Source organism: Armigeres subalbatus, chromosome 3, assembly GCF_024139115.2.
Source record: "Armigeres subalbatus isolate Guangzhou_Male chromosome 3, GZ_Asu_2, whole genome shotgun sequence".
Lineage (NCBI taxonomy): Eukaryota > Metazoa > Arthropoda > Insecta > Diptera > Culicidae > Armigeres > Armigeres subalbatus.
Genome location: NC_085141.1, coordinates 344,932,613 through 344,959,760, shown reverse-complemented (window position 1 = coordinate 344,959,760; position 27,148 = coordinate 344,932,613). Strand labels below are relative to the sequence as shown.

The 27,148-nt window shown below is 39.4% G+C and overlaps 1 protein-coding gene across 2 annotated transcripts in view; it reads right to left on the bottom strand.

Annotated features, from left to right (window-relative positions):
• Positions 1-27,148, bottom strand: part of LOC134225937 (RNA-binding protein fusilli-like) — a 333,936-nt gene that overhangs the window by 148,025 nt on the left and 158,763 nt on the right. For both annotated transcript variants that reach the window (XM_062706383.1, XM_062706384.1), the window contains exon 4: positions 21,483-21,791. In XM_062706383.1, the coding sequence (XP_062562367.1) occupies positions 21,483-21,791 (309 nt within the window). The remainder of the gene's footprint in view (positions 1-21,482; positions 21,792-27,148) is intronic.

Sequence of the window (27,148 nt, the reverse complement as noted above, 5' to 3'; positions counted from 1 at the left end):
CAATTGACAACGCTATGGGAATCGTCAGTGGCCTCAACGAGGTACCGAGCAAGTCATGCGAATGCTAATGCCGCTCGCAAATCGTATGGAATTGATTGTTTTGATAGTGCTTCTCTCGTGGCAGGCAGATCTTTGGCCGAATAAGACCGTGACCAAAACGGAAGAGGGTGGGCAAGATAGGTTGGATAGAATAATGATGTATGGGCGGGCATTCATCTGTCTCACGGAGCATAATTTATGCATTAGGATTACGGGTCTGTAGTATTTAGTTATTTGCTTGACCTGTTATTCAATTACATATTTGCTTTTCCGTTCAAATATTGAACTTTTGATCCGTTGTTTTACTTTCAATAACACCAATTGATGACGCACGGGTTAATCGAAGAACTCAAGGACTCATTTAACCTCCTGTCAATTTCTTTTTGTTTCTTGGTACACGATGTCACTGAAATTGTATGACGCAGGTTGTGAGACACTCCGCAATTATGAAAAGCATCGCCCCAGCCGAGCCCGACAAGCAGAGCACACTGCCATAGCAGTCCTTCGCGCCGCAAGTGGAATGGCGTCCACATTTTATCAGATTATACGATAATGGCTACCCTTTGGCCCTTGTATCTCCTTGGCATGCATGGTAATGGAAATTACACTTTCGTTTTTATTCGATCAACCTCTTGTTTTGATTGCGTCCGCTGTGAATATCATTGGTCCAATTACCTTTCACATTTTGATGGCGATGTAGTTGAGTTTCACTTCTAGAGGAAAAGTTATAAAGAGGAGAATGATCTGTCGGCGAAAGCCAGATTTTACAATAATTTCATTTCATATCTGTTTAAAAGAGCGACATAGATGAAACTGGAATTGGCATACCCAAATGTGTGATTCTGATGTCGTCTACCAAAAAGAACAGGATTTCCCAACAAATCACGAATGCCTTTCAACCATCATCCACAAATCACAATTTTCAGGCATATCAAACTGGTTGAAAGGGGGTTGCGGACTCAGGTCCTTTTAATGAATCTCAAAAATGTCCCCGTACTAACCGTTTACGTTTTCACTAATTTAACATAGTTATGATGTATTCGTAAACCAACAGTAAGTAGCAGGGATATTTATAGATGAAATTGGTAAAATTTGTTATTTTTCGTTAAGGACATAGTTGGAAGAGTACCACGATGCCATTCAAAATGGCACCGCACCTTCAACATCGTGAAAACTACGGCATGGTTGAACCTTACATGAACGCTTTGGTGAGTGTAAAGAAAAGTTTAGGGTCCGTTGCTTGCACTCGGACCAAGAAGCGCTTAGAGCGCTAGTTCCAATCTAGGTTATCAAATTTTTATTGTAAATATTAGTGTACATAGTAGTTAGGTTATCAAATTTTAAAAAAACACACTAGCGCCTCCTGAAGGCCGTCATGATACATTATATTTTAAAAATTAAGTAGAAACATAAAAATAATAATAATAATAATAATTAAAATTGAAGTTGGAGGGCCAAGCCGGCCGATCACTGTACATGTTAAAAATTAATTGTAGAACAAAAAATGTGTAAATAAAGAAGAATTTTACTACTACCTACTACGGCATGGTTGAAATCGAATTGATGGAACGATTGGTAAAGGGAACATCCATCAACAACGTATCGTTTAGAGAAGAATTGTAGTTCGGCCGAAGCTTGACGATCCATACAGAGCTTCTAGATGTTTCATACAAAAACGTTGACGTTGGAAGAGAGCGGGGTATAAAATGCAAAATTTTTGGGTTACGTAATTAATGGATCTTTCCTAAGGTGCGGTTTTCGTTCAATGAAGACTCTGGAATGTGGATTTTTGCTAGTATGTTCTTTTTTAGTTTAGGTTTAGTTTTCCATACTAGTTTTCGTACAATATTGAAACTGCTTATGCTCTTTCAGTCTTTTGCTCAAATCGGTTCAGGTTCTCGGAGGACACGCGGAGCATGGGACGGAATCGAGTGAGCGTGGTACAACTGGGTGGTTTTTTGAAACACCTTATTAATAATATTTGTTTTCATAAATACGACACCAATACTACTAGGTCGCGAGTGCATCTTTGGTGGTCGCGATAAAAAATCTTAAATCTGAAACTATAGTTATCATCTTCCATCATATGGGAGACAGGATGAATAACATTTTTACTACTTAGAACATGCATTTCAAATTTCTCCAAACTTGCAATATGACTTGCTCCATGAGTAAAATACTTGATCCGCAAGACCTGTTAGTCCTCAGCCAGATCTTCAAAAACATTTGTACAGAACGCTGTAGCTTTATTTATTTATTTTGAGACTAAGGCCGGGAACGGAAAAAAGTGGCTAAATTACATCACAATCTGCTTCTGATAACTAATTCTTATTATTTATTCAGACTAAGGCCGAAGTGGCCTGTGCGGTATATAAGAGTCTTCTCCATTCGGCTCGGTCCATGGCTACACGTCGCCAACCACGCAGTCTACGGAGGGTCCGCAAGTCATCTTCCACCTGATCGATCCACCTTGCCCGCTGCGCACCTCCCTTTCTTGTGCCCGTCGGATCGTTGTCGAGAACCATTTTCACCGGGTTACTGTCCGACATTCTGGCTACGTGCCCGCCCCATCGCAGTCGTCCGATTTTCGCGGTGTGAACGATGGATGGTTCTCCCAACAGCTGATGCAGCTCGTGGTTCATTCGCCTCCTCCACGTACCGTCCGCCATCTGCACCCCACCATAGATGGTACGCAGCACTTTCCTTTCGAAAACTCCAAGTGCGCGTTGGTCCTCCACGAGCATCGTCCAGGTCTCGTGTCCGTGGAGGACTAATTCATAACTAATTCAGGAATCCTGATTTCGTGGCAGTAAACAACTAATGTCTTGGTACTGGAATTACATAAAAAAAAACCTTGCAAATAATCGCACGTCATGAAGTAAAAGCTATCGTTCCCAGATGCTGACTTTTACGTCACGACGTATATTTTTTAACATTCTGCTGGACATGTAATTTAAAACTCAGAAGTATTTTTCTGACAAATTGACCGCTCCGTTTATGTTCATGTTATTCAACATAAATTTACACAATATTTTAAGTGTGTAGACGTTAAGCATAACGGACGTTCGGCATAATGGACGTTAGGCATAAATTACCCAAAGTACAGCAAAGCGTTTATAATGGTATTCAATGGATGCGTGATTTGGTAGAAGGATCATTCAAGATTACCTTTGTATGGGTCCCGTCCCATTGCCTAATCTATGGCAATGAGAAGGCGGACTCGCTAGCAAAGGTGGGCGCACAGGAAGGTGAAGTTTATGATAGACAAATCTCGAACAACGAGTTTTTCCCATTAGTCCGTCAGAGTACTCTTCAAAATTGACAAATGAATTGGTCACACAATGAACTTGGACGGTGGCTATTTTCCATAGTTCCTAAAGTTTCTACGCGAGGTTTCTGTGTGATTAAGAGGTGAGGACTTAAGCCGATGCTTCATTCGCACGATGTCGAGGCTTATGTCCAAACTCTATTCACTAAACGCACATCTCTATAGAATTAACCTGGTGGACAGCAATATATGTAGGTGTGGAGCCGGGGACGATGACATCGATCACGTAGTTTGGTATTGCACGGAAAATGGCGCCTCAAGAGAGCAACTATTGGATACCTTTTGACCCTTTCCCTTACTAACTGTTAATAATAAGATGATATCGATTGTAAATATCATTAAGAGTCTCGGCTCCGTTAAGTGTTATACACCCCCAAGCCTGTCAAATAAATACAATACATATAAAAATGGTATTCAATAAGAGCAACATTTTCCCATCAAAATTAATGAAGGCCATACTGAAAACGGAAAAGAAATTCCAAATCAGTAAATTTTTTTACAAAAGTTCTTTAATATACTTTATTTTACGGCTTACCACACCTTTTCTGATACCATTTACAAATAACAAATAATTTGGGCCAAGTATCAATCGATTTAGTGGACATTCACGATATTGGGAGTGACAATAAATATCTTCAATATGTTTCCCAGAACTACATTGTTTTGCCGGCGCATGTGGCCTAATCTTATTTTTTCGCTAACTTTCTCAACAAATTCAGACAAAAATGCTTTTCAAAAACTCTTATAAAAGTTTTAAAGTAGTTTTCGAGAGTGGGCCACTTGGTTATAATTTACTCTTCTAATATTCATCAGAAGGGTGTCATGTAGTTGCGGGTTTTATTGGTAATTCTTATAATTTGGTCTTGAAAACGCACTTGAAATGTTACTTTAGATGACATAAAGAGCGCAGCCTAACGTCTTTATGCCCAACGTACTTATGCCTAACGTCGCGTACACCTTTTGAGTGCGTCTTGGTTGTCACTCTTTCAAAAACGTTGAGTTACAAGTCTGCCTTTGTCTGCCTGCTGGTGTAGACAGGACCAACCCAGAGCAGATCTGATGTACATGTTTGAAAATTGGTGACAAAGTATCGGTGAGGTTGCGATGGGTTAGTCTAGTTTAGTCTAGTCTATAGTCTACATATACACCGCCAGTTCTTGACATAATTGTGGAAAGTGATAGATTCGACAATATCTATAACTTTTCTTGTCATTATTACTTACTTTGCAACGTTGCTGAACTGAAAAATTCTGTGAAACTCGAATCTTAACTTGATTCCACATTGAAGCAATAGATCCTCTTAGCTAAGTCACTCTCAACGGTGAGGTTGCGGTGGGTTAGGCAAGAAAGCTCAAATCCTGTCCAATCCGCAGATTGAAGTGCCCTATTATTGGTCTAATTGGAATTGGATAGGGCTCGGAATAAATCAACCCACTTTCACTCCTCAGAAATTGAGCGAGAAGGTTAAACCCTAGTCGATGGAAACTTTCACAATTTTTCGGTTAGGGATAGGATGTTCCTCCATCTTAATACTTGGGCCTCCCTAGGAAAACATTGACACAAAAACATCTGCTGGCCGCCATCATGAAATTTTCCTAGGTAGTCTAACGAAGAATGGCACTCACGGCGGATCGGGCTCGGATGAGTCCTACGAAAAACAGCAGAATTTCGTCTTCGTAGATGAAAATGTGAATATTAGGAGGTAGGGAACTAGAAGCAGTAGAAACCCCGTCCATGGTGACAATAAATAACGTGACTGCCGAAAAAAAAATCAATCCATAACCAGGACGGGAGGCGTGCTGTCGAAAGCCAAATTTTCCATCTCCAATCAAGGTTTTCGGCGAATGACCAACCTTTCGACCTTGGTGAATTAGGAAATCAGTGACACTGACCAATATTTGGAGGCTTTTCGGGAGGAGACCATATTCTTTGATAACAAAACGACGAAATTTAACCAGCAACCATCCGAAAAGGATTGTTCAAACCAGGCTTGGTTGACCAAATCTGTAAACATGATTTTGGCACGAGAGGGAGATATTCTTGGTCACTCAATACCATCTGGACCGGAAATCATTACATTACAAATTAATAGCAGAGTTGGGTAGAGATGACGGAATCGAGAAAGTCCTTCCATTGACTGTTTATTCCTAGTTTCTTGGATAGCTAAGCAACACTCATAGTGTATTTCTTCATATATTTATAAAGCACTTACCTAAGCAGGATAATTAAGGGAAAGCCTCCTGAGCACTCGGAGGGCCTTCCTTCTGGATTCGACACTTTCTTCCGGATTGCACGCCAATTGCATGAATATGTATTTATCGGCTCCACCCCATTACCCCGAAAGCCATTACCTCGAAAAGCCATTACCCCAAATAGGACACTACCCCGAAAGGCCATTACCCCGAAAATTAACTTCAACTGTCATTCTACGCCATTATTATCTGGGAAAGTGTATACAATTGCACTTAGCACAGCAATATAGCACAGCTATATAGTTTCATTGGACTGCTTATATAATCAATTTTGTGTTCAGCATGAGTAAGACAACCGTACAGTTCGTAGTTGCTACTCCATGATTGACTAGAACTTGCGAAATTGCACAGGGAACCAATTGGAGCTTGGATTTTGCTATCATTCTCAATGTGCAAATTACGGAAATTCAATGCATTTTACTAAGTCAATCACGATGTCGGCCACGTCCTTAAGGTCATCAAGGAAAGGAAGGATTATTAGTTCAACTATCGTTGTTACTAGAAACCGATTATACCTCTGCATATCCACGATCGTTTTAGGATAGGATATTGCGTTAGTATGAAGGTATATATTATCTGGATTCACTTTAGTAAGTGATGCGATCTATGCGATGGAAATATATAAATGAAAATTAGAAGTACAAGAGTAATAAGAATGTATTAAAAAGAATTCTAATGGGATTTATTTTTTATAATTAGCATTTGAATGCAATTGGATTCTAATACCACGTACATGTCTACCACACCATCGCTACCCGCACATCAACCTCACACATTTGTACTTGTATGAGACCTGAACGAGCACAGCGACCGTATATAGCATCCGTATGCGGGTACAAATGAATACCAATTTTACGGTGTTGAACTTAATCTGTAGATTAAAGAAACAAACAAAAAATACCAATTCATTTTAACATTTTGTTTACTACTACTAAGTAAAAGGCATCTTGTTATAGCAATTCTATATTTAGAATCATGCTTACTAGCAATAATAATTTTATTTGCAAAGAGCTTGAGTTATATGATTAGCGAAATTATTTAATAGGAAATTGGAAAGAGTCAGGCATCGAACCCTTAATCTCTTGCTTAGGAGGCAGAAGCAGAGACACAAAGCCACCAAGCACCATCTATTATATAATCAAATTTGTGTTCAATAGTGAAAGTAGTTAAAACAATCAAGTAACAATTGACTCATAATTTAACTTTTTTTGTTTTCCACTATTTTAAAAAAAATATTCTTTCCGACTCTATATTTAAAGTATGCAGTCTATGTTTAAAATGTAGCCCAGTTGACTTAAGTGTCCAAAAACTCAGGAAGGGTGACATTCGAAGTGGAAAGCGATTTACGGAACAAGAATTCATCATTGTATATTGTATTGAAACAATTCCAGTTTGAAGAAAAGAACGCACCGTCGAGTACTTACTAGTATTCCACGGTGAACATTGTTGAAAAAGACGCAAAAAGGAGGTGATGAAGGATTGCTATTGATTATTTTCTAAAACAATTGCTAATCATTCAAACAAACAACTGAACAAACTTTTATTGAGTAGCAATTGATCTCATTGAAATGAAGAATAAAATTGAAATAATGACTAATCCGAGGTACTGGCTTATTCAGGGCAGTGTCTCATTCGGGGTACCCAAGCAGCACAAGTCAAGTGAAATTGGTTACAGCAACCTAATTGTGACTGAATCTGGTCACATATGACTTACTGTAATCTATGTGCAACATGTGTGCTGCTCGGGTAATGGCGTTCGGTGTAATGGCCTTTAGGGTAACGACATTATGGATAGTTTCGTAGAGTCGTATTTAACTAGTGTGGTAGGCAAAATGGAAAGATTATGTCCAGAGAGCCGGGAATGAGTTGCCTGTGCGTCGATCTCGAGTAAACGGTCAATCCGCGCAGAACTTGGTCTGAGAATGATGCAGGAACGGAAGGCATTAGGATTGCGACGATGTGGAGCATCCACTTCCACGCCAAACTCAACTAACGGCTTCGAACTAGCAAGGAAACCAACGCTTCCACCAGCAGCGGTAAAACTAGCAATTTCTAGCGATAAAACATTTGCCAAACCCCCTGGTAGTCATCCTCATCATGATTTTCATCAACACTTTAGTTCGTTATTATTTGTTTGCAAGGTTTTGTTTCTCATTTTTCAAAGCATCATTTTTGAAAACTGCCGCAGCCTATTTCCCTTTTTTGCGGGCGGCTTGAAATGGATTTTTATATACTTTTATAAGAGGTGTATAGTGGTAATCTAGAGAGGGCCATTTGGACATATCTTACTCTTATAGTGGTCATCAGAAGGTAATCCTGTAGTATTGGGTTTTATTGTCAGTTCTTGTTATTCGATCTTGAAAAACATTGCTAGAGCGGAATAAAACTTGAAATGTTACTTGGGAAGCGAGCTCGCTCGAAGTATTAGGCAACCAACCATAAGAAAGGTCAGCTTGAAGACTAAATCGAAGAAGCTCCACTCAACGGACCCCAGTAAGGTCTGGTATCTCCCTCTAGGAATATTCCAGAGTCCGAAGAAACTCGCCAAGCCACGGTTGATTTGGGATGCCAATGCTCGACCTGGAGATATATCCATCAACGACATGTTACTGAAGGAACCAGATCTTTTGGTGGCGTAGTATTGCGCTTCAGACAGAAGAATATTTCGGTTGTTGGAGATATGAACGTACTACGTACTATGCGTACTACGCTTTTTCGACCGCCACAGTTCAAAATCATCATTACAGATCTGCGTGATGAATAACGCTACTTACGTTGCAACCTGTTGAACCAGCCTGGCAGAGTTCGTAGCATACGAAAGCGCAAGAGATTTCGGATCAATTTTTTCAAGGGCTGCTCAAGCAATAACAGACAACCACTACATCGACGACTTCCTGAATAGTGTCGACACCGCGGAGGAAGCCGTAATACTAATCAAGGTGATGAGACACATCCACTTACAAGCAGGATTTGAATTCCGTATCATCTGCTCTAACTGTGTCGTAATCCTGACAAGCATCAGCGAGTGTATCCATTTTCCTTTCTACGAACAAAATATCACAAATCAGTCAAAAAGGCGTTTGGTGCAGTTTTGCAGAACCTCAATCAGTCATAAAACTATCTACTGTAGCATATACATAATGAATCCTGTAAATATGTACTATATTGCGTTGTGATAAATGTTTGAATACTGTAAAGATCACACTAGTGAAAATTCAATACATTCAACTGATATGAAACTAGTCCATGCAGCACGACTCCGAAGTCCGTATACTAGGAGACCCGACTGTATCTAACTCAAAAAAATCTTATGATCATCGAGCGATCCGCACAATCTGTCACGCTTAATCATATTATGTCCCCAAACTTCAACCAAGGGTCTACTGAGTGTGTTAATTAGCCCCTCAGAAGCAACAAATTACGCTTCTAACAAGTACTTCACCATCAGCCGCTGCACTACAAGGTGGTGTTGAGAGTCTCATTGACTTCGCCACCGCATAGACACGGAGATACCATCCTACAGCAATCCGTCGTTGCTGGGGTCATGTTCGCACCGAGTGCAGAGTGCATCGCGCGAGTTCAATGGGTAGAAGGTAATTAGGGGCCAAAAGGGTAGCATCTAAATGAGTCTTAATTGGATTGTTGGCGGGTAGGCGGGCGGGCGGTCGGTTGTTTGCAAATCGTCGGAATTGAATGGACAGAATCGCGGATTGCTGGCGGAACTACGCGGCGCATGCTAATCGAGGCTGGCCGTTGCAAAACAATGTTGTTTGAGAGCGTGTTTGCATGTGTATAATTACTGGCGGCTGACCTGGACCAGAATTGCCATGTGTACGGGATAGATACCTATGCAGTTCGTTGATGAACATTTATTGCACTTCATATGCGATTGTACTGTGCATTTGAAGTGATGATGGAAATCGTTTGCAAAGACGCTAAAAGTAGAGGACAAGTGTCGAATTAATTGCAGCTACGTCTGGTGATTGCGTAATGTACGATGCAAAATTTAAGCCTCCGGCGCAGCTCTGGTACTCGGGAGGCATTGACGTCACTACGTACAGAGGCAGAGTATGTCCCATTTCATAAGCGTAAACAATACCATCGATGGCCATCGGAGACGGCGCGGCGAGTTGATGAGAGGTCTCAGAATTCAAAACCAGCTGCGGTTGAGCGCACCGTCGCAATAAGCGATTCCGATAAAGTCAAAAATCTTCCAGTAATCATTTTTCTTATCAAACAAAACAAAAATTTAATTTTAACAGAAATTCACTTGAGAAGAAGTTGCTGAAAGTACCAAGTGCAAGATGTCTGCTGAACAATTCAGACATCGAAAATGTTAATCCTAATGTTGAAAAATAGGAAAAACTTTTTGGGCCAACCATTTATACGCAGGACCCCCATAGTGCGATGGCGATTGCAGCCAAGTGCCGGTGTATTGTCAAAAAATGAAAAGAAAAATGTTTGATCATTCATTGCGCGAAAAGTGAAAGGAAAGCTCGACAGGTTGCATGGAACCCGATGGAGGTAATCAATCGTACGTGTGTGTGTATCTGTACTGGACAGTTCATTGTGTTTTGTTTTCCTTCCTGCTCGGCCGCCGGAATGTTTCTTCGTGTGTTGGGTGCCATTTGCGGGTCATTCCAAATTCCCATGCATTGGGAATATCGTCACGGCCCCTGTCCGACAAGATTGACCATACGAATCGAAGGGCTGGTGATGGCGATGGCAGTGATTAATGAACGACATTCACTTTCTCGTGGTTGAGCACAATAAGAGAACTACGAGAAACCAGCTGACATCCAGATACAGGGCAAAATGTCAACCTGCTTTGGGGAAGGTTAAAACTTGCTGTCGATCGCTAACTGAGACTTATTGTTAAAAAAACACAGTAGAGTCGATGCCTGCTTGAATCTATGAACCCTGAAGCTGAAGCAAGGCTAGTCCCAGTCCATGCTGGTAATATTTGGAATCTGACAAAATGTACTTACGTAAAGTGATAGAAAGAAAAAATCAATCTCAATTATATAATGATACTAAATAACATGGCATGCGACAAATTTCTTCTCCAGAACGAGGTTCTTCAAATCGAAATCGAATCACCAAATGGTTTAAAGCCGCTATAAGATTCTAACGAAACTCGAATGAGATTCTATCGAATCTCAAACAAGATTTCATCGAACCTTGAATGAGACTTTATTGAATCTCGAGTGAGATTCCATTGAATTTGAGATCATTCTACGTAAAAAAGGGGGGTGGGCACTTGTGCTCATAAGTATGCCGCAAAACAGTTGATCAAATTATTTTCAGTAGAATGTCCTTACAAGTCCAGATGATTAGTTTTCACTGTTTAACAAAACTGGGCCTCTTGTAACAGATGCCTTTTCTAGTCTTATTATTGAGATCGGAGAACGTAGATCTGAACGGATATAAAATTGTGGATAAAGGAAGAATATCTTTCTTATAGACTGTTTTAAAAGTAACAAACTTATACAACCATAAAAATCACACTAATAAAAAAAGTTGAATGATTCCAATATTTCTCGCGTATAAAATCATAGGGAAGCAACTGCATTAATCGATTTCTCTTCTTCGATGTTTTCTTTTTATTGATGTAGCTAATTGCGGTAGTTTGCTGAAGATTTTACTGTATGGTGTGATAGGGTGTGGTAAAGGTTGATTGCATCTTGCACCAGAATCAACAATCACGGTTGTAACTTTTGAAACAATTGAGTAACTAACAAAATATAAAATCGATTAGGAGAAATCGATGAATACTAGAGTGGGGCGTCATGGTCATTTTTTCAAATCAATGGTTTTTTGAAGCCATTCTGGGTCCTGAACAACTGTGCAGAATTTGGGACCGATTGGTTGCTTCCTTGCTTTCCGCATCGCGTTTGAAGTTTGTATGGAAATTAGTATGGGAGAACGCATATTTTTGCATTTCTACTACTAGAGGTTTCAGTTCATCGCAAACGAAGTGGCATATTACGTTAAAGTATAACCCAAAGGATGCCGAAAAACTTTGCTGAAGAAGGCACGTTGCTGGAACGTCCACGAAAAAAGTTATAACGCTTAGAAGATTGAGTGTTCAAACCATATGCAAAAAATCATTTATTCTGCCAGCACTGCCGAACTACGTGGAGCAATAATTTAACTGTGTGTTATTTCTAAATTATTGATTTTATAGGACTTTGGAGCTAATGGGAGATATTCAGAATGATTTCACGAAGTAAAAATTCCGACTAGAAGGAAAATGGGGTTTGCCCTCTGACAATTACAGGTTGTCCGGTAGTGCTGGCAGAAACATTGATTTCTTGCATATGGTTTAAACAATCAATTTTCAAAACGTAATAACATTTTTTGTAGGCCTTCCAGCTGCGTACCTTCTTCAGCAAAGTCTTTCGGCATCTTCCAGGCTATATGCTAACGTATTGAGTCACGTGATTGATGATAAATTGAAGCCGCTAAGAGCAAAAATGTTAAGAAGTACGTTTTCCCATACTAATCTCCATGTAAAATTAAAACGCGATGCGGCATGCGAGGTCGCAACCAATCGAGCCCATATTTTGCACAATTGATTGGGGTCCCAAAACGATTCAGAAAAACCTTGATCTCACTTGATCGGACGAAGTTTGCGTTTTTCCATACAACTGCTCCCCACTCTAATGAATACAGTTACGCCCCTATGATTCTAAGCGTGAGATTGGTGCATTTTAGGGTCTTTTCGAATTTCCACTAACTATGCTTAATTACAGAAATTTAAAACTTTGACGAAAACTTACAAGAATTTCTCAAAGTAAATATATCGTAGTTTCTGTTGAAACCCGAAGTAAACTCGGACGACAGTCGTATTTTCGCCCACAGTATCAAGTTTAATTACGCTTAAAATACAGTTTTGAAGTGTACTTAAAAAACATCTTCCGGATACCAATGATTTTTTCAAAAATCCTTAAAATATTCCCAGAATTATAGAACAAACAAAAAATTTACAAAAATCGAACAACATCTCAAAAATTAGTGCAAATATTAGGGTTTTTTAAACTTCTTTTTTATTCGATAGGCACTCAGTTGTGTATGACGCTTTGCGGAGCCGCAACTCTTTAGTATGAAAATATAAGAATCATTAACCTCTCACAATAAAATTTTATTTAGTATAAACAAATCATCTTCGTTTCTACTTTTATTTGGTGAGGGATTTTCCTAGGTTTTCAAACACAGTTTTTTTTTGGCCCTTACCTTCTAAGTGCTCTTAAAAATCGGAATATCATACAATTATCTTGAAGTTGGGACAAAAGTACGGCCCCTTTATTTAAACGTTTTCGAAGCATTCCACATATCATACGAAAGCAAATAAAGAGATCCAAAAATTACAAAGCAGATTTAGAAAACTCTCTGCATACATTAATGAAAATACGATCAAATCACATTTATCCATAATTAGTTCAATGAATATGAAAAATAGACACGTATTGACTAAATCACACCATTGCTAAAAATCAATTTAATTTTTCGCATATCAAGTGATGTGACAAAAAAAAATGAGCGGCATAAATAAAGGCATAAAAAAACCCTTGGCAGCCCGTGCAGTGCTCTATATCGCCTAAGAACATTATCTCTCACCAGCTGGGGCCATGCCCCCCCTAGACCAGGACTCTAGTTGCGCCTTTGGATGAGATGCTGTCGAATGACAATATGTCAAATCTTGGAAAACAAATTCTGTCAATTCTCAAATGAATTTCTGTCAAATCTAAAGAAAAATCCTGTCGAATCTCGAATAAGATTCCGTGCTTGCTCGAACGAGATTCTGTCGAATCTCAAATAAGATTCAGTCAAATCTCGAATGAGATTCTATCGATTCTGCAATGAGATTCTACCCAATCTGGAATAAGAATCCCCCTAATCTCGGATGAACTTTTATCGAATCTGAGCTCTACCGAACCTAGAAAAAGCTTCTGCCGAAACTCGGATGAAATACGGCCGACCGAATATCGAATGACATTGTGCAAAACCACAAATAAGAATCTGCAAAACCTGAAATGAGATTCTGCCGAATTTCGAATTCGATTCCGCCGAATCTCGGATGAACTTTTATCGAATATGATATGAGGTTCTGATCTCGAATGATAATCTGTCAAATCTCGAATGAATTTCTTCAATGAGATTCTGTCGAATATTCAATGAAAATCTGTAGTATATAGAATAAGATTTTTACCGAACCTAGAAAAAGTATCCGCCGAATCTCGGATGAGATTCTGCCAAATATCGAATGGCAATCCGCAGAACCCCGAATAAGAATCTTCAATACCTGAAATGAGATTTAGCCGAATTTAGAATTAAATTCCGCCAAATATTGGATGAGACTCTGCCGATTCTCGCATGCGATACTGAATCTCTGATAAGATTCTGCCGAATCTCGGATGATGTTCTACCAAATCCCGGATAAGATTTTGTCGAATTTTGGATGAGGATGAAATTCTGTTGAATTTAGGATGGCATTTGGCTGAATCTCAAAACATTTGGTCGAATCTCGGATGAAATTCTGTCGACTCTCAAATAAGATTCTGAATCACGGATGAGATTCTCCCAAAAATTAAATGACATTCCGCCATCGGGGGTGACAATGGGTCTGGGGGTGAGAATGGGTCAGCGCTCTCACTGGCAGCCTGGAGGTCGGATAGCAAAATCGTTCAAAAAGGTCTCTTATATTTTAGTCTTCTTGCCCTCAGATATATTCAATCTATTCTACAAGCATTCTAAGTACTTGAAACAGTGACCCATTCTCACCCCCATTTGACCCATTGTCACCCCCGAGACGGTTCTTCAGAACCACCGATAAGAATCTGCAAAACCTGAAATGAGATACTGCTGATTTTAGAATCTGATTCCGCCGAATCTCGGATGAACTTTTATCAAAATGAGATCTGAAATTGAAAGATAATCTGTCGAGTTTCGAATGAGTTTCTTCAATGACAATCTTTTGAATCTTGAATTGTGCCGAATTTAGGATGATTTTTTGTCGAAACTCAAATAAGATTCTGTCAATCTGTTTCGTATCGGACGTAGAACTTTAGCAAGATCCGGGCGATGATTACTTTAGCTTTGTGCGGTTGAAAAGTAAATCAACCGCGCGATCAAACGTGTTTCCTAACGGACTTACGTGAGATCCGGATGGCTAATACCAAGGTTTGCAGAAATCAATTCGCTCTCAATAGATAACGAACAACGATAAAAGGAAGGCAAAAACTGTTCTGAATCATAACAAATTTATCAAACTTGTAAACAGAATCGGATAGGCAGCCCCACAGAGAAGTGATGATTTTCGCTTTGTTCTCGCTCATTTTGTGTTGGGGACCGCACAGCTGTGTAGAACAAGTTGAAATGCATCATCAGAATCAGTGCTCCCCGCGTTTGGAGCTTTTTAAAAGAAATTTATCATAAGGTATAGCCTCCCGAATCAGTTCTCAGCTGACAGCTTGCGAAAAAATCTCTAGCGGTATACTAAATATCGTATGTGTATACAGAGCTGATAAGTGAGAGACTTCCTCATTCTCCTTTGGATTCAATCCCTGATTAGTTCAGTTTGGTGCAGTCCAAAAGTAAACCAATAAGTGGAATGCGGTCGTGAAGTAAATCATTCAGTGCGCGATTAAACGTGTTTCGTACCGGACGCAGATCTTTCGCAAGATCCGAGTGTTTACTTGTGTTTACTATCGGACGCCAAATAATCGCGCGATCATCGAGATGCTTGATTCTGCTTATGTGGATGCGGAAATTTACTGGAAAGTAAAAACTTAGTGCGCGTTTTCTTGTATTTACTATCTGACGCAGAACGATCGCGCGATCATCGAAATGCTTGGTTCTGCGGGTGAGTAAATTACTACGAAATAACTACAAAATAATTATTTAATCGCTTACCAAGGTGACTTCCTGTGGTTGTACGACAATTGCCCGAGAACCAATTCCCCGAATCCAATTTACCCGCATGCAATTTCCCCGAATGTAACAATTCCCCGAATGTAACAATTCCCCCAAATGTAGCATTTCCCCGAATGTAACAACTCCCCGAATGCAACATTTCCCCGAATACAACATTTCCCCGAATTGTTTCCACAGTGCAGATAAAACTAAAACTGAAAAAGAAATCTGCGTCGTTTAATATAAAGTCGCATAATTGGCTTTTGACATAATTTTGAGCTGCAACAAAAGTGAGGGTCGCGGGACAATTCCTTATTGATAAATTATAAAGATATTAGAATAAAATGTTTTCCTATTAATTTTTTTTCTAAAATAGTCGAACAAAGGCTGAATTTCTTTGGAGGAGTAGAATCGCGAACAGAAATGCTGATTGAAAGGATCATGGTAAAAATTTGTGAAATCAAACTCCTGTCCTATATAAGGTCTATCCCTTTTTGAGAAGTAACTGTAATCGTGGATATGAATCCTTAAAAAATAATAATGCGTATGACCGGAATAAGGCAATGGTGAATGTGATCCCTTCTATAAAAATAATGCATCTTCTCGGAATAACGCAATGGATTAATTTGATCTCTACTATGGAAGTAGGTGTTTCCCCACAATAATGAAGAAGTGAATGTTATTCCATTTTTTTAAATTTGTATCTCCCTGGTATAAGGAAACGGTAGATGTGATCTATTCATTCGAGTTAGGAGTTAGCTCGAAATAAGTAGTAGAATGAAAAGTAAAATGAAATTACCTTTTCAGATGTAGCAGTTTGCCTGCAATTAGGTAATGGTAAATGTAGTCTCTTCTTTTGATGTAGACGAGTTTGGCCGGAATAAATTTAATATATGAGATCGCATCTAGCAATGAATATCAATTATACAAACCGAAAAAAATTTATCAAATTTATCGACGTGTTCATTTAAAGAAGCCAATATCTCCGCCATAGCCCTTATACTGCGTAGACGCGATCATTTAAGGAAGGCATTACCTTTCGATTTACTCCAGGCAAACGTGTTCAATTTAACAATCGCCTTTCTCGCTCCTCACATCACAGTTCTTAATTCTTACTCCACACTTTTTTTCACTTCTTACTATGTACTTCTTTCTCATTTCTTAGTTCTCACTTCTCACATCTCACTTTTCACATCTCACTTTTCTCTTCTCATTTCTCATTTCTCACTTCTCATTACGCTCTTCTCACTTTTCATTACTCACTTCTTACTTCTCACTCGGCCTAATGACGGCTCGGCATAATGGTCTTCGGCCCAATGACCCAGCATCTTAATTTTTTTACAATTTTTTTGCAAATTTTCCCGCGGCTCTCACTTTTGTTGCAGCTCAAAGGCTCAAAGGCCAATTATGCGACCTTATATTAAACGACGCATATTTTTTTTCAGTTTTAGTTTTATCTGCACTGTGGAAACAATTCTGGGAAATGTTGTATTCGGGGAAATGTTGCATTCGGGGAAATGTTAAGTTCGGGGAATTGTTACGTTCGGGAAATTGTTATTCGGGGAAATTCCATTCGGGGAAATTGCATATGGAGAATAGGTTTTCGGGGAATTGTCGTAAAATCACTTCCTGTAGATTACTTTTTCATCTAATCAACTTTCCCGTGGCTTTACGGAGATACAGAAGATAGATTTTGCTTAATCTTTAATGAGATTTTCCCAAATCTTAAATGACATTCAGTCGATTATCGGTTAAGATCCTGCTGAATCTCGTATGAGATTCTGGCGAATCTCGAATAAAATTTTGCCGAATCACGGATGAAAATCTGTCAAATCTCGGATAAGATTCTGCCGAATTTAGGATGAGATTTTGCCGAATTTAGGATGAGATTTTGCAGAATCAAAAAATAAGTTTCTGCCGATTATCGGACGCTATTCTGCCGAACTTTTGATAAGATTCTGCCAAATCTCAGTGGAGATTTTGCCGAATCAAGAATGAGAATCTGTCAAATCTTAAATAAGTTCTGCCAATTCGGATGAAATTCTGTCAAAGCTCGGATGAAACTCAGTCCAAACTCGGATAAGATGCTGCCGAATCACGGATACGATTCTGTCGAATTTCGGATGAGATTCTGCCAAATTTTGGATGAAATTCTGTCCTAACTTGGATAAGATGCTGCCGAATCACTGATACGATTCTGCCGAATCTCGGATGAGAATCTGCCGAATTTCGGATGAGATTCTGCTAAATCTTTGATGAAATCCTGTCCAGCCTGCGATAAGATTCTGCCGAATCACGGATACGATTCTGCCAAATCTTGTATACAATTTGCCAAATCTTGAATGAAAATTTGCCGAATCTCGGATGGGATTCTGCCAAATCTTTGATGAAATTCTGTCCAAACTCGGATAAGATGCTGCCGAATCACGGATACGATTCTGCCAAATCTTGTATAAATTTTTTCTGAATCATCCGAGATTCTGCCGAATTTAGGATGAGATTCTGTCCGAACATCGGATGAGATTCTGCCAAATCTCGGAAGAAATTCTGTCCAAACTGCCGAATCTTGTATAAAATTTTGTCGAACCTGGAAGTGATTCTGCCAAATCTCGGTTACGATTCTGCCGAATCTTTTACAATATTTTGCCTTATCTTGAATGAGATTCTGCCGAACATCGGATACGATTCTGCCGAGTTTTGTATAAAATTTTGCCGAATCTCGGATGAGAAACTGCCGAATCTTAAATGAGATTCTGTCGAACATCGGCTGAGATTCTGCCAAATCTCGGATGAAATTCTGTCCAATCTCTGATAAGATTCTGCCGATTCACGGTTACGATTCTGCCAAATCTTGTGAAATTTTTTGTCGAATCTCGGATGAAATTCAGTACAATCTAGGTTAAGATTCTGCTGAATCACGGATACGATTCTTCCGAATCTTGTATAAAATTTTGCCAAATCTTGGATGAAAATCTGTCGAATCTCAGATGAGATTCCTCCAAATCTCGCAAGAAATTCTGTGCAAACTCGTATAAGATGCTGATTCACGAATACGGTTCTGCCGAATCGTGTATAATTTTTTTCCGAATCTCGGATGAGAATCTTCCGAATCTTGGATGAGATTCTGCCGAATTTAGGATGAGATTCTGTCGAACATCGGATGAGATTCTGCCGAATCTCGGATGAAATTCTGTCCAAACTAGGATAAGATGCTGCCGAATTACGGATACGATTCTGCCGAATCTTGTATAAAATGCTGCCGAAACTTGTATAAATTTACTATGAGAATCTGACGAATCTTGAATGAGATTCTGCCGAATTTAGGATTAGATTCTGTCAAACATCGGATGAGATTCTCCCAAATCTCGGATACGATTCTGCCGAATCTTTATAAATTTTTGCTTTATCTTAAATGAGATTTTCCGAATCTCGGATGAATTTTGACAAATCTCGGATTAAATTTTGCCTAGGATGAGTTTCTGCCGAATTTAGGATGAGATTCTGTCGAACATCGGATGAGATTCTGCCGAATCTCGGATGTAATTTTGCCGAATATAGGATGAGATTCTGCCAAATCTCGGATGAAATTCTGTCCAACCTTGGATAAAATTCTGCCGAATCACGGATACGATTCTGCCGAATCTTGTATAAATTCATGACGAATCTCGGATAATAATCTGTCGAATCTTGAATAAGATTCTGCCGAATTTAGGATGAGATTCTGCCGAACATCGGTTGAAATTCTGCTGAATCGCAGATAGGATTCTGCCAAATCTCGGTTGAGATTCGGATAAGGAATGAGAATCTGTCAAATCTAAAATTAATTCTGCTGACTTCAGGATGAGTTTTTGCTGACTGTAGGATGCGATTTTTCCGAATATTGAATAAGATTCTGCCGATTATTGCATGATATTTTGCCGAATCTCGGATAATATTCTACCGAATCTTTGTTGAGATACTGCCGAATCTCGAATGAGATTTTGACGAATTTAGGATGAGATTTTGCCGAATTTAGGATGAGATATTGTTGAATATCAAATGAGATTCTGACGAATCTTGGATAAAATTCTTTCGATTCAAGAACGAGAATCTGCCAGATCTAAAATAAGATTCTGAAGATTATCGGGTGAGATTCTGCCGAACTTTAAATAAGATCATGCCGAATCAGGAATGAGAACCTGCCAAATCTAGGAGAGATTCTGCAGAGTTTAAGATGAGATTTTTCCGAATTTAGGATAAGATTTTGCTGAATCTTAAATTAGATTTTGCCGATTATGGGATGAGACTTTGCCGAATCTCGGATAAGGATGAGACTCTGCCGAATAGCGGATAAGGATGAAACTCCGACGAATCTCGGATGACATTCTGTCCAAGCTCAGATCTGCCGATCTGCCATTCTGCCGAATCTCGGATGAGACTCTACCGAATCTCAAATGAGATTTTGCCAAACATTATCTAATCTGCCATCGATTCAGCCGAATCTCAGATGAAATTGTGTCGAATCTTGGATGAGATTCAGTCAAATCTTTGATGATATTCTGACGAATTTAGGATGAGACTAGGTTTTTACTAATCTTAAATGAGATTTTTCCGAATCTTAAATGAGATTTTGCCAAATCTCAAATGAGATTCTGAGATGAGAATCTCAAATTGGATTTTGCCAAATATCTGCCGAATCTTGGATGAAATTCTGTCGAATCTCGAATAAGATTCTGCCGAATTAGGGATAAGATCCTGCTAAATCTTGGATGAGATTTTATCGAACATAGGATGAGATTTTGCTGAAATTCGAATTAAATTTTTCCGAACCTCAAATGATATTTTGTCGAATCTCCGATGAAATTATGTCGAATCGTCGATGCCGATAAGATTCTGTCTTGTCTCTGATGAAATTCTGCCGAGTGTCCTATGAGACACTGCCGAATCTACATGAGAGCCTGCAGATTCTCCAATAAGACTCTGCAGCAACTCCCAAAAGAGTGTGTCGAATCTTCATTGAGATTCTGCCATTGGAATGCTGACGAATCTTTGATAAGATTCTGCCGAATCTCCAATGAATATTTAATGTTACGGCTACGCAGTCTTTATTTAAAGAGACAAGTTTTTTCGTTGTCCAATTTTTCGACACTGGGATTGTGTTTTCCTCAGGGGGTAATTAGTTAGACGAAACGATAGACGTGAAACTTCAATGAGATTCTGCCAAATCTTGGATGAGATTCTACTAAATCTTCCTAATTTCAGATGACGTTCCAAATGTGATTCTTTTGATTCTGTCGTCTTGTTTTGATTCTGCGCTCTGTTATACGAATCATGATTTCTCGCTTAACTTTGGTGCAGAAAATATCTTAATTGATTAAATGGTGGAACTTCTCCGCACCCATTAGAATCTATGGCGATTTGAACAAGTTGTGTAACTAATTAGCTTCATGATTAATTGTTGGACAAACACAAGAAGCAGCATAATTTTGCAACACTAATCGCAATTGAACGATAGAATCTCTACGTTAAGTACTGCCTTGGCGAGCTATCATTGTAATTAATCTCCTTGCAAAAAGAGCTAATCACGCACCAACTCACCATAAAAAGTCCATCGATCAGTTACATCAATATTGGTAGATGCAAGACAGAAACGCATTTCAACCCACCGTAGGCTGCAACTCAATCCTGCCGTGTCTAGTAGGAGCTCTACAGATTTGTCACGTGCCGATCAATTGGCAATAAATTTACCGTAAAAGTATCCGCGCGAAGAAAACCTGATCTGATAGTCCGACTTCACGCGTACGCATATGTCGGTCGTATAATCTACTTTCCAGCGGTCGGATCCATTCCGGGGGACCGATCAGCAGCGTGGTATCCCGTGCAAGTATGTCATCGCTCGTTGACAGAACTTGCGCCAACGAGCCGATATTTGCATTTACACTTCAATTCAATCAAATCGAACGACTCACCTGTTCGAGCACCTCTTCCAGGGGTCGCCCATTGGACTGGATCAGGGACTCGATGGCGGGTATCTCCTGGCTGATTGCATACTCGGGCAAGGCACCCGACGACGAGGTGGCCGACGACGCCCCGCTGGTCGAGTTGTTCGACTGCGTCGACGAGCAGGTTGTGCCGATGGACTGGTCGAGCGAGGTTTGGCTGGAGCTGATGTTGTTCTGGCTGGCACTGCTGGCGCTGCTACTGTGAAGGGCATTCTGGTGTTCGCGACCCTGCTGGGGGTTTGATGGTCGCACGAAATACTGCTTGACGCCGACGATCTGGAATTGGAGTTAGAGGGGAAATTGGGAGATCAGTCAACTTTTTCTTTTTAGGATTCCGGATATTGAATGGAATTGCATGTGTATGTCGGAAAAAAAATGACTTTTAATCTTATTTGTTAAATGCTTAATATTCTCATGATATTCAAGTTTATCACATATTCAAGAAAAATCAAAGTGTACAACATTGCAAACAAGTTGCATTAGAAAGACTCAATAAGAAACCACTATGAACCAAATAATTACTAGGTACATACTCAGAAAACCATACCACAGCGATCATAATCCATTAAAATCTGTCACGGCTAATAGAATAATTACAGGCTTTCCCAATTGCAACGACGGATCCACAACAATCGATGGGGTAGTCTGTGCAATGTACAACTGAAATGAAACGTCAGCTCGAATAAAACCATCAATCACCGACAACCTCCCCACTGCTTTCCAACTTCGTCGTCTCCAACGCGCCAAACAGCACATAATGCCCGTGCTACGAAGCAAAGATCTATTATGATCAAAGCTCAACGATCAATCGATCGATTCCCATTTTTTCACCTGTTGAGTTGTGATTGGATTTTTTCGTAATCCTGTCATTAAAAAGGTGGCTGCTGGTAATTTTCCTATCCTAAGCGACCCCTAATGGCAGAGCAAGGGCCATAAGGGCCCGAAGGAAACCGTCGTAGCAAAAATGCATTCAAAGATGATCATCAAAGGTGATACGATCGATCGATCGATTATAGTTGCGTGATTAAAAGCGATGAGCTACTTGAAAGTTATTGGCATTTTTTGTTCTTTCCGGTGGATGCTTTTTGTCTGAATGTTACTTTGTTGTTTGAATCATCAGGTGCCAGTCAACCATTAGGTGATGACCTTTTTTTCCTTGCAAGCGTATTTTGTGCAATACGTATAATTACGCACAAGTCTACGCAATTATTATTCTTAAGTGAACGGGAATAAAGTTCTGATAATTAATAGGAAGCCGAAAATTTTAAGACATTCAAAATGTATAAGAAGCACAGTCAAGTTAAAAATCAATAGCCACGTGATTCCTGCATGATCCCTCACTAATGAGTGTGTTGGATAAGCTTACAGCCATATACAATAGCCTTATCGTAGCACTGATGATATTTTCACCAAAATATTTCATTTTGTTTTTCGGGGAACGAACCTTTAAATGACATCAACAGTGCATTTCAATTCCACAAAAGTTCAAGGAACGAACATCTCATATAATGTGATCTGGATTAGAAGGCTCATCTAAGCTGGGAAGACACACGTCCAGCACGATCGCTGCACATTGCGGCTACCAATGGGTTGCAAGGTACTGCAATGCAAAACAATGGGGTCATAAAACGTTCTTCGAATGGTTGTTAGAAATGTTAAACATGTGCACCATTAAACGGCGACTCACAAAAATGGCTCCGTCGTCCGCGCTGCGTTGCAACGGGGTTCCGTTTAGATGATCTTGTTGTCGCTGATCTGGTTCAGCGGCAGTCAGTGGCCGACGTCATCGCTGACGACGCGAGCGACGGTGGTGGCGGCATTAATGATCGCATCACACGAAAATCAAATGTCAAAACAAGACTTCTCAACCTGATGTGGCGACATGAACCTGTAATTGTACATTCTTGGGGAATAACCGCCGACCAGACCAATCAAAGATATGACGCGTGAGTGTTCTACGCGATGCATTTTTAACCTTCAGCCGACCGTTATGCTCGATAGTTTATTGTCCATCGTTAATTTATGGTACGAGCCGGATACGGTTCGACGATTTCGTGCCGTTTTTATTACAATAAATAAAGTCAATAAATTCAGGTCATCTTGACGTATTAGTTCCGCATATCCTATATACACAAATTGCATACTAAGTAAAGTATAGAAATTGTAGTTACAGCAGAGCAATTACCAGGGGTCAAATTCGAAGAATCTACTCACGAGGCGCACCAAAGAGGCTTCATATTATGAATGAACTACTATCACATTCGTACAATTGTGGGGATTACAATTTAAAAACTTATTCAAACCTTGGAGAACTTGATGATGTCTTTTCTAACCATTAGCTTGACTATGGAGGCATTCCACGGGGGCATGTCAGTCGATCCTGAGCGACCATTTCGAAAATATTTGAAACTCTGCACAGTTTTTCAATTTCATCTAAATCGTCATTTTTCGATATCAAATCTTCATATTGAGTCACGACTAACTTTTCAAAAGGGTGTATGTGAAAATGGTTCAAAAATATTTAAAAAGCTGCACAGCAAAAACGGAATGTTCGATTGTTATGATTTTTCAGCAAAGTTAGACAACTAAATGGTTCCCCAAAATTCAAGCGCGAAAAATTGTTTAACGAAACTTCTCCAAAACAACGATGTGCTACGAGGTGTTACGAAAATTGATTAAACAAAAATGTGTGCATGTTTCTTTTGTCATCCCCAATACATACAGAATAAACAAAAAAATATTCATACAAGCTTCTTTTTCAGCGAATGCGATTGAATGACTCCTTCCATCACGTTTTGTAGAGCCTACGCCCAACCGGCGGTTGTTAGATTTTCTAACAATTCTGTATAAGAATCTACCAAAACCTGTATAAGAATAAGAATTGGCAATATTGTATAAAAATCTAACAATTTTGTAAGCTTTTCTAACATTTTTTGTATAAGAATCTAACAATTTCGCATATGCCCAGTTCTTATACAGGTGTTGGTAGATTCTTATACAGAATTGTTAGAAAATCTAACAACCGCTAGTTGGGTGTACATCTCGCTGACAACAGACTTTTCTTTTTGACGTTTCGTTTCACGATGACCCAATATTTTTCTTTTGGGTGGAGCTCTGGCCTTTTAGGAAGATTCATGTCCTAAGTACAGTGAGTCCAATTCGTCTAGCTGTGTGTTTTCTAGAAAATGTCAAAGATAGAATCTAGTAAGCTCAAAAAAAAAAACTATCGATTACATTGTGTAGCAAAATTATCAATTCATCTTTATTATTAAAAATCAAGCAGAAAAACAAAACAGTAATAAAAACAAAGGTAGCAAATCATAACAATTCATTAAATATGGGCTCAAAAAGTATTCGTCTATTCAGGTTTGGCGCACTTTTGAAACGAAAACTGGAGTTGTAGAATGGAATTCAATATTTCGTTGAATTCCCCTGTGTATCTATGACGGATTGTGACTCTTGTGGCATGGATCTGACCACATTAGCCGTGACGGAGGACGGAATTTGCTCCCATCCTTCTTTCAACACTAATTTCAATTTATTGTTGTTGGAATTTTGACTTTTGCGAATTTTGTCGTCCAGCACCTTCCAATGGTGTTAAATTGAATTCATATATGGACTCTGAGGAGACGTTTTGAGTTGATTGAGGTATTATAGAGTAGCTACCGCTTAGTATTTTGGGCTGTGTGCTTGGGGTAATTACCATACCGAAAGATGTATGTTCCCTGTAAGCCTAATTTCTCAGCACTGGCGTTCAAATTGCGGATGAACATTTTGTGATATATAATTTCTTCAATAATGTGAAAATTTCCCACAACGGTTGCGCTCATTCACCTCAGAGATTATGACGGAGCCCCCACCATGCTTTACTGCTAAAAAGAGGTTCTGCGGGTGTATCTCAATATTCCTTTTCTGCCATACTATACATAGGCCATTTGATCCGAATATGCTGTACTTCAGTTCAATCAAAGGTAATTGCCTATTTCCGGGGATTAAACCACCCGACTTGGACGTTAATTTACAATGTTATGAAAACTCATATGTGAATATGTACGTTATGTGGAAGATATTGATTTGGAAAATGTATTGGAGGTAACCACTTTCCCTTCGATGGGACTCGAACCCATGACCCTACAGTACGCTAGACTGGTGCTTTAACCAACTAAGCTACGAAGGACCTCCGTCGGCCTTCGCAACCAAGCGGCTACTGAACGAGCTCGAGATTCCCAAATTGGACGCATAGTCAAATAACTCGCAATCCATTTCTCAAGCCAACACTTCCACATGTGTATAGTACACGTTCACAAATAGCTTACACAACCTCACTTGATCAGTACAGTTGCTGATGAAGAATGTGTACAGCCGCCAGACATTCTAAATACTCACGCTCCTCTAATGTGGACGTGTACAATACACATGTGGAAGTATTGGCTTGAGAAATGGAGACTCGAACCCATGACCCTACAGTACGCTTGACTGGTGCTTTAACCAACTAAGCTACGAAGGACCTCCGTCGGCCTTCGCAACCAAGCGGCTACTGAACGAGCTCGAGATTCCCAAATTGGACGCATAGTCAAATCACTCGCAATCCATTTCTCAAGCCAATACTTCCACATGTGTATTGTACAAACTGACTTAGCACAGGCCGTTTTAAGTTTTTATTAAAATTAGAATGACAAAACTCAACATTTCATTACATTGACAACTATAGCGCCTCCTCACAAGTTTCGCAACCTGGAATAAAAGCAAATAATATTGAACGACCAATCAATATGCGAATCCCCTAGAGTTAAAGCTCATGATTATTACCCCAGTCATATAGGCTCGCTCCTTGCCGGTGTCTACTGGGGAAGCACCACAGGCCACGGTACAAAGGAGGCGTCCTTATACCAATTTTCATACAAACCAAAAACTACCAATTATCCTCTATCCAAACCAGCCCCAACAATCGGAGCACACTCATAATGTGGAACAGAATCGACTGAGCGTGGCGTAGCCCAATTTATTTTTTGAGCCACATTAATTTTTAGTTTGCTTACATTTGCCCCGCGATTAATTTTTCATAATATTTTTCGGGTAAGAATTGTGAAAAATATTAAGTGTTTAGATCAGACAAGTTTATATTAAGTGAAGTGTGATAAGAATCCTACATTTTGCGTTGATCCCGTTGCGTATTTTGGCTTGATTTAGTTGCGCTGTGAGAAGAAGTGAAGTTCAGTAATAGTCACTGGGGCTATTAGCACGTAACTGCTGCCTTTTCCCAAAGTTTGAGCCGAAATACATAGACTCCGTTGAAGAAATATGTTCATGAGCAGGTTAATAATTTGAATATTGGACTTTGTTCAACGCTATTCGTGACATTCGTGACGTGACAACTATGTCCTTAATTCACCGAGCTAAAACCGGTAATAAATACAATAATTAAGCAGATATTGCACAATTTCATGCCCTGTCATGGAATAAAATGTGGTGAGATTTTTGTAGCTTGCCTCTCATCCTTCGCGAATACAAAAATTAATTCTAAAATAATAATTTAAAGTAAAAAAATAAATTTAAAAACGATCTAGCATGTAGGAGTAGACTTTAAATAAGCTTTGTAATAAGAATATTACATTGTAAACGACCAAGATCAA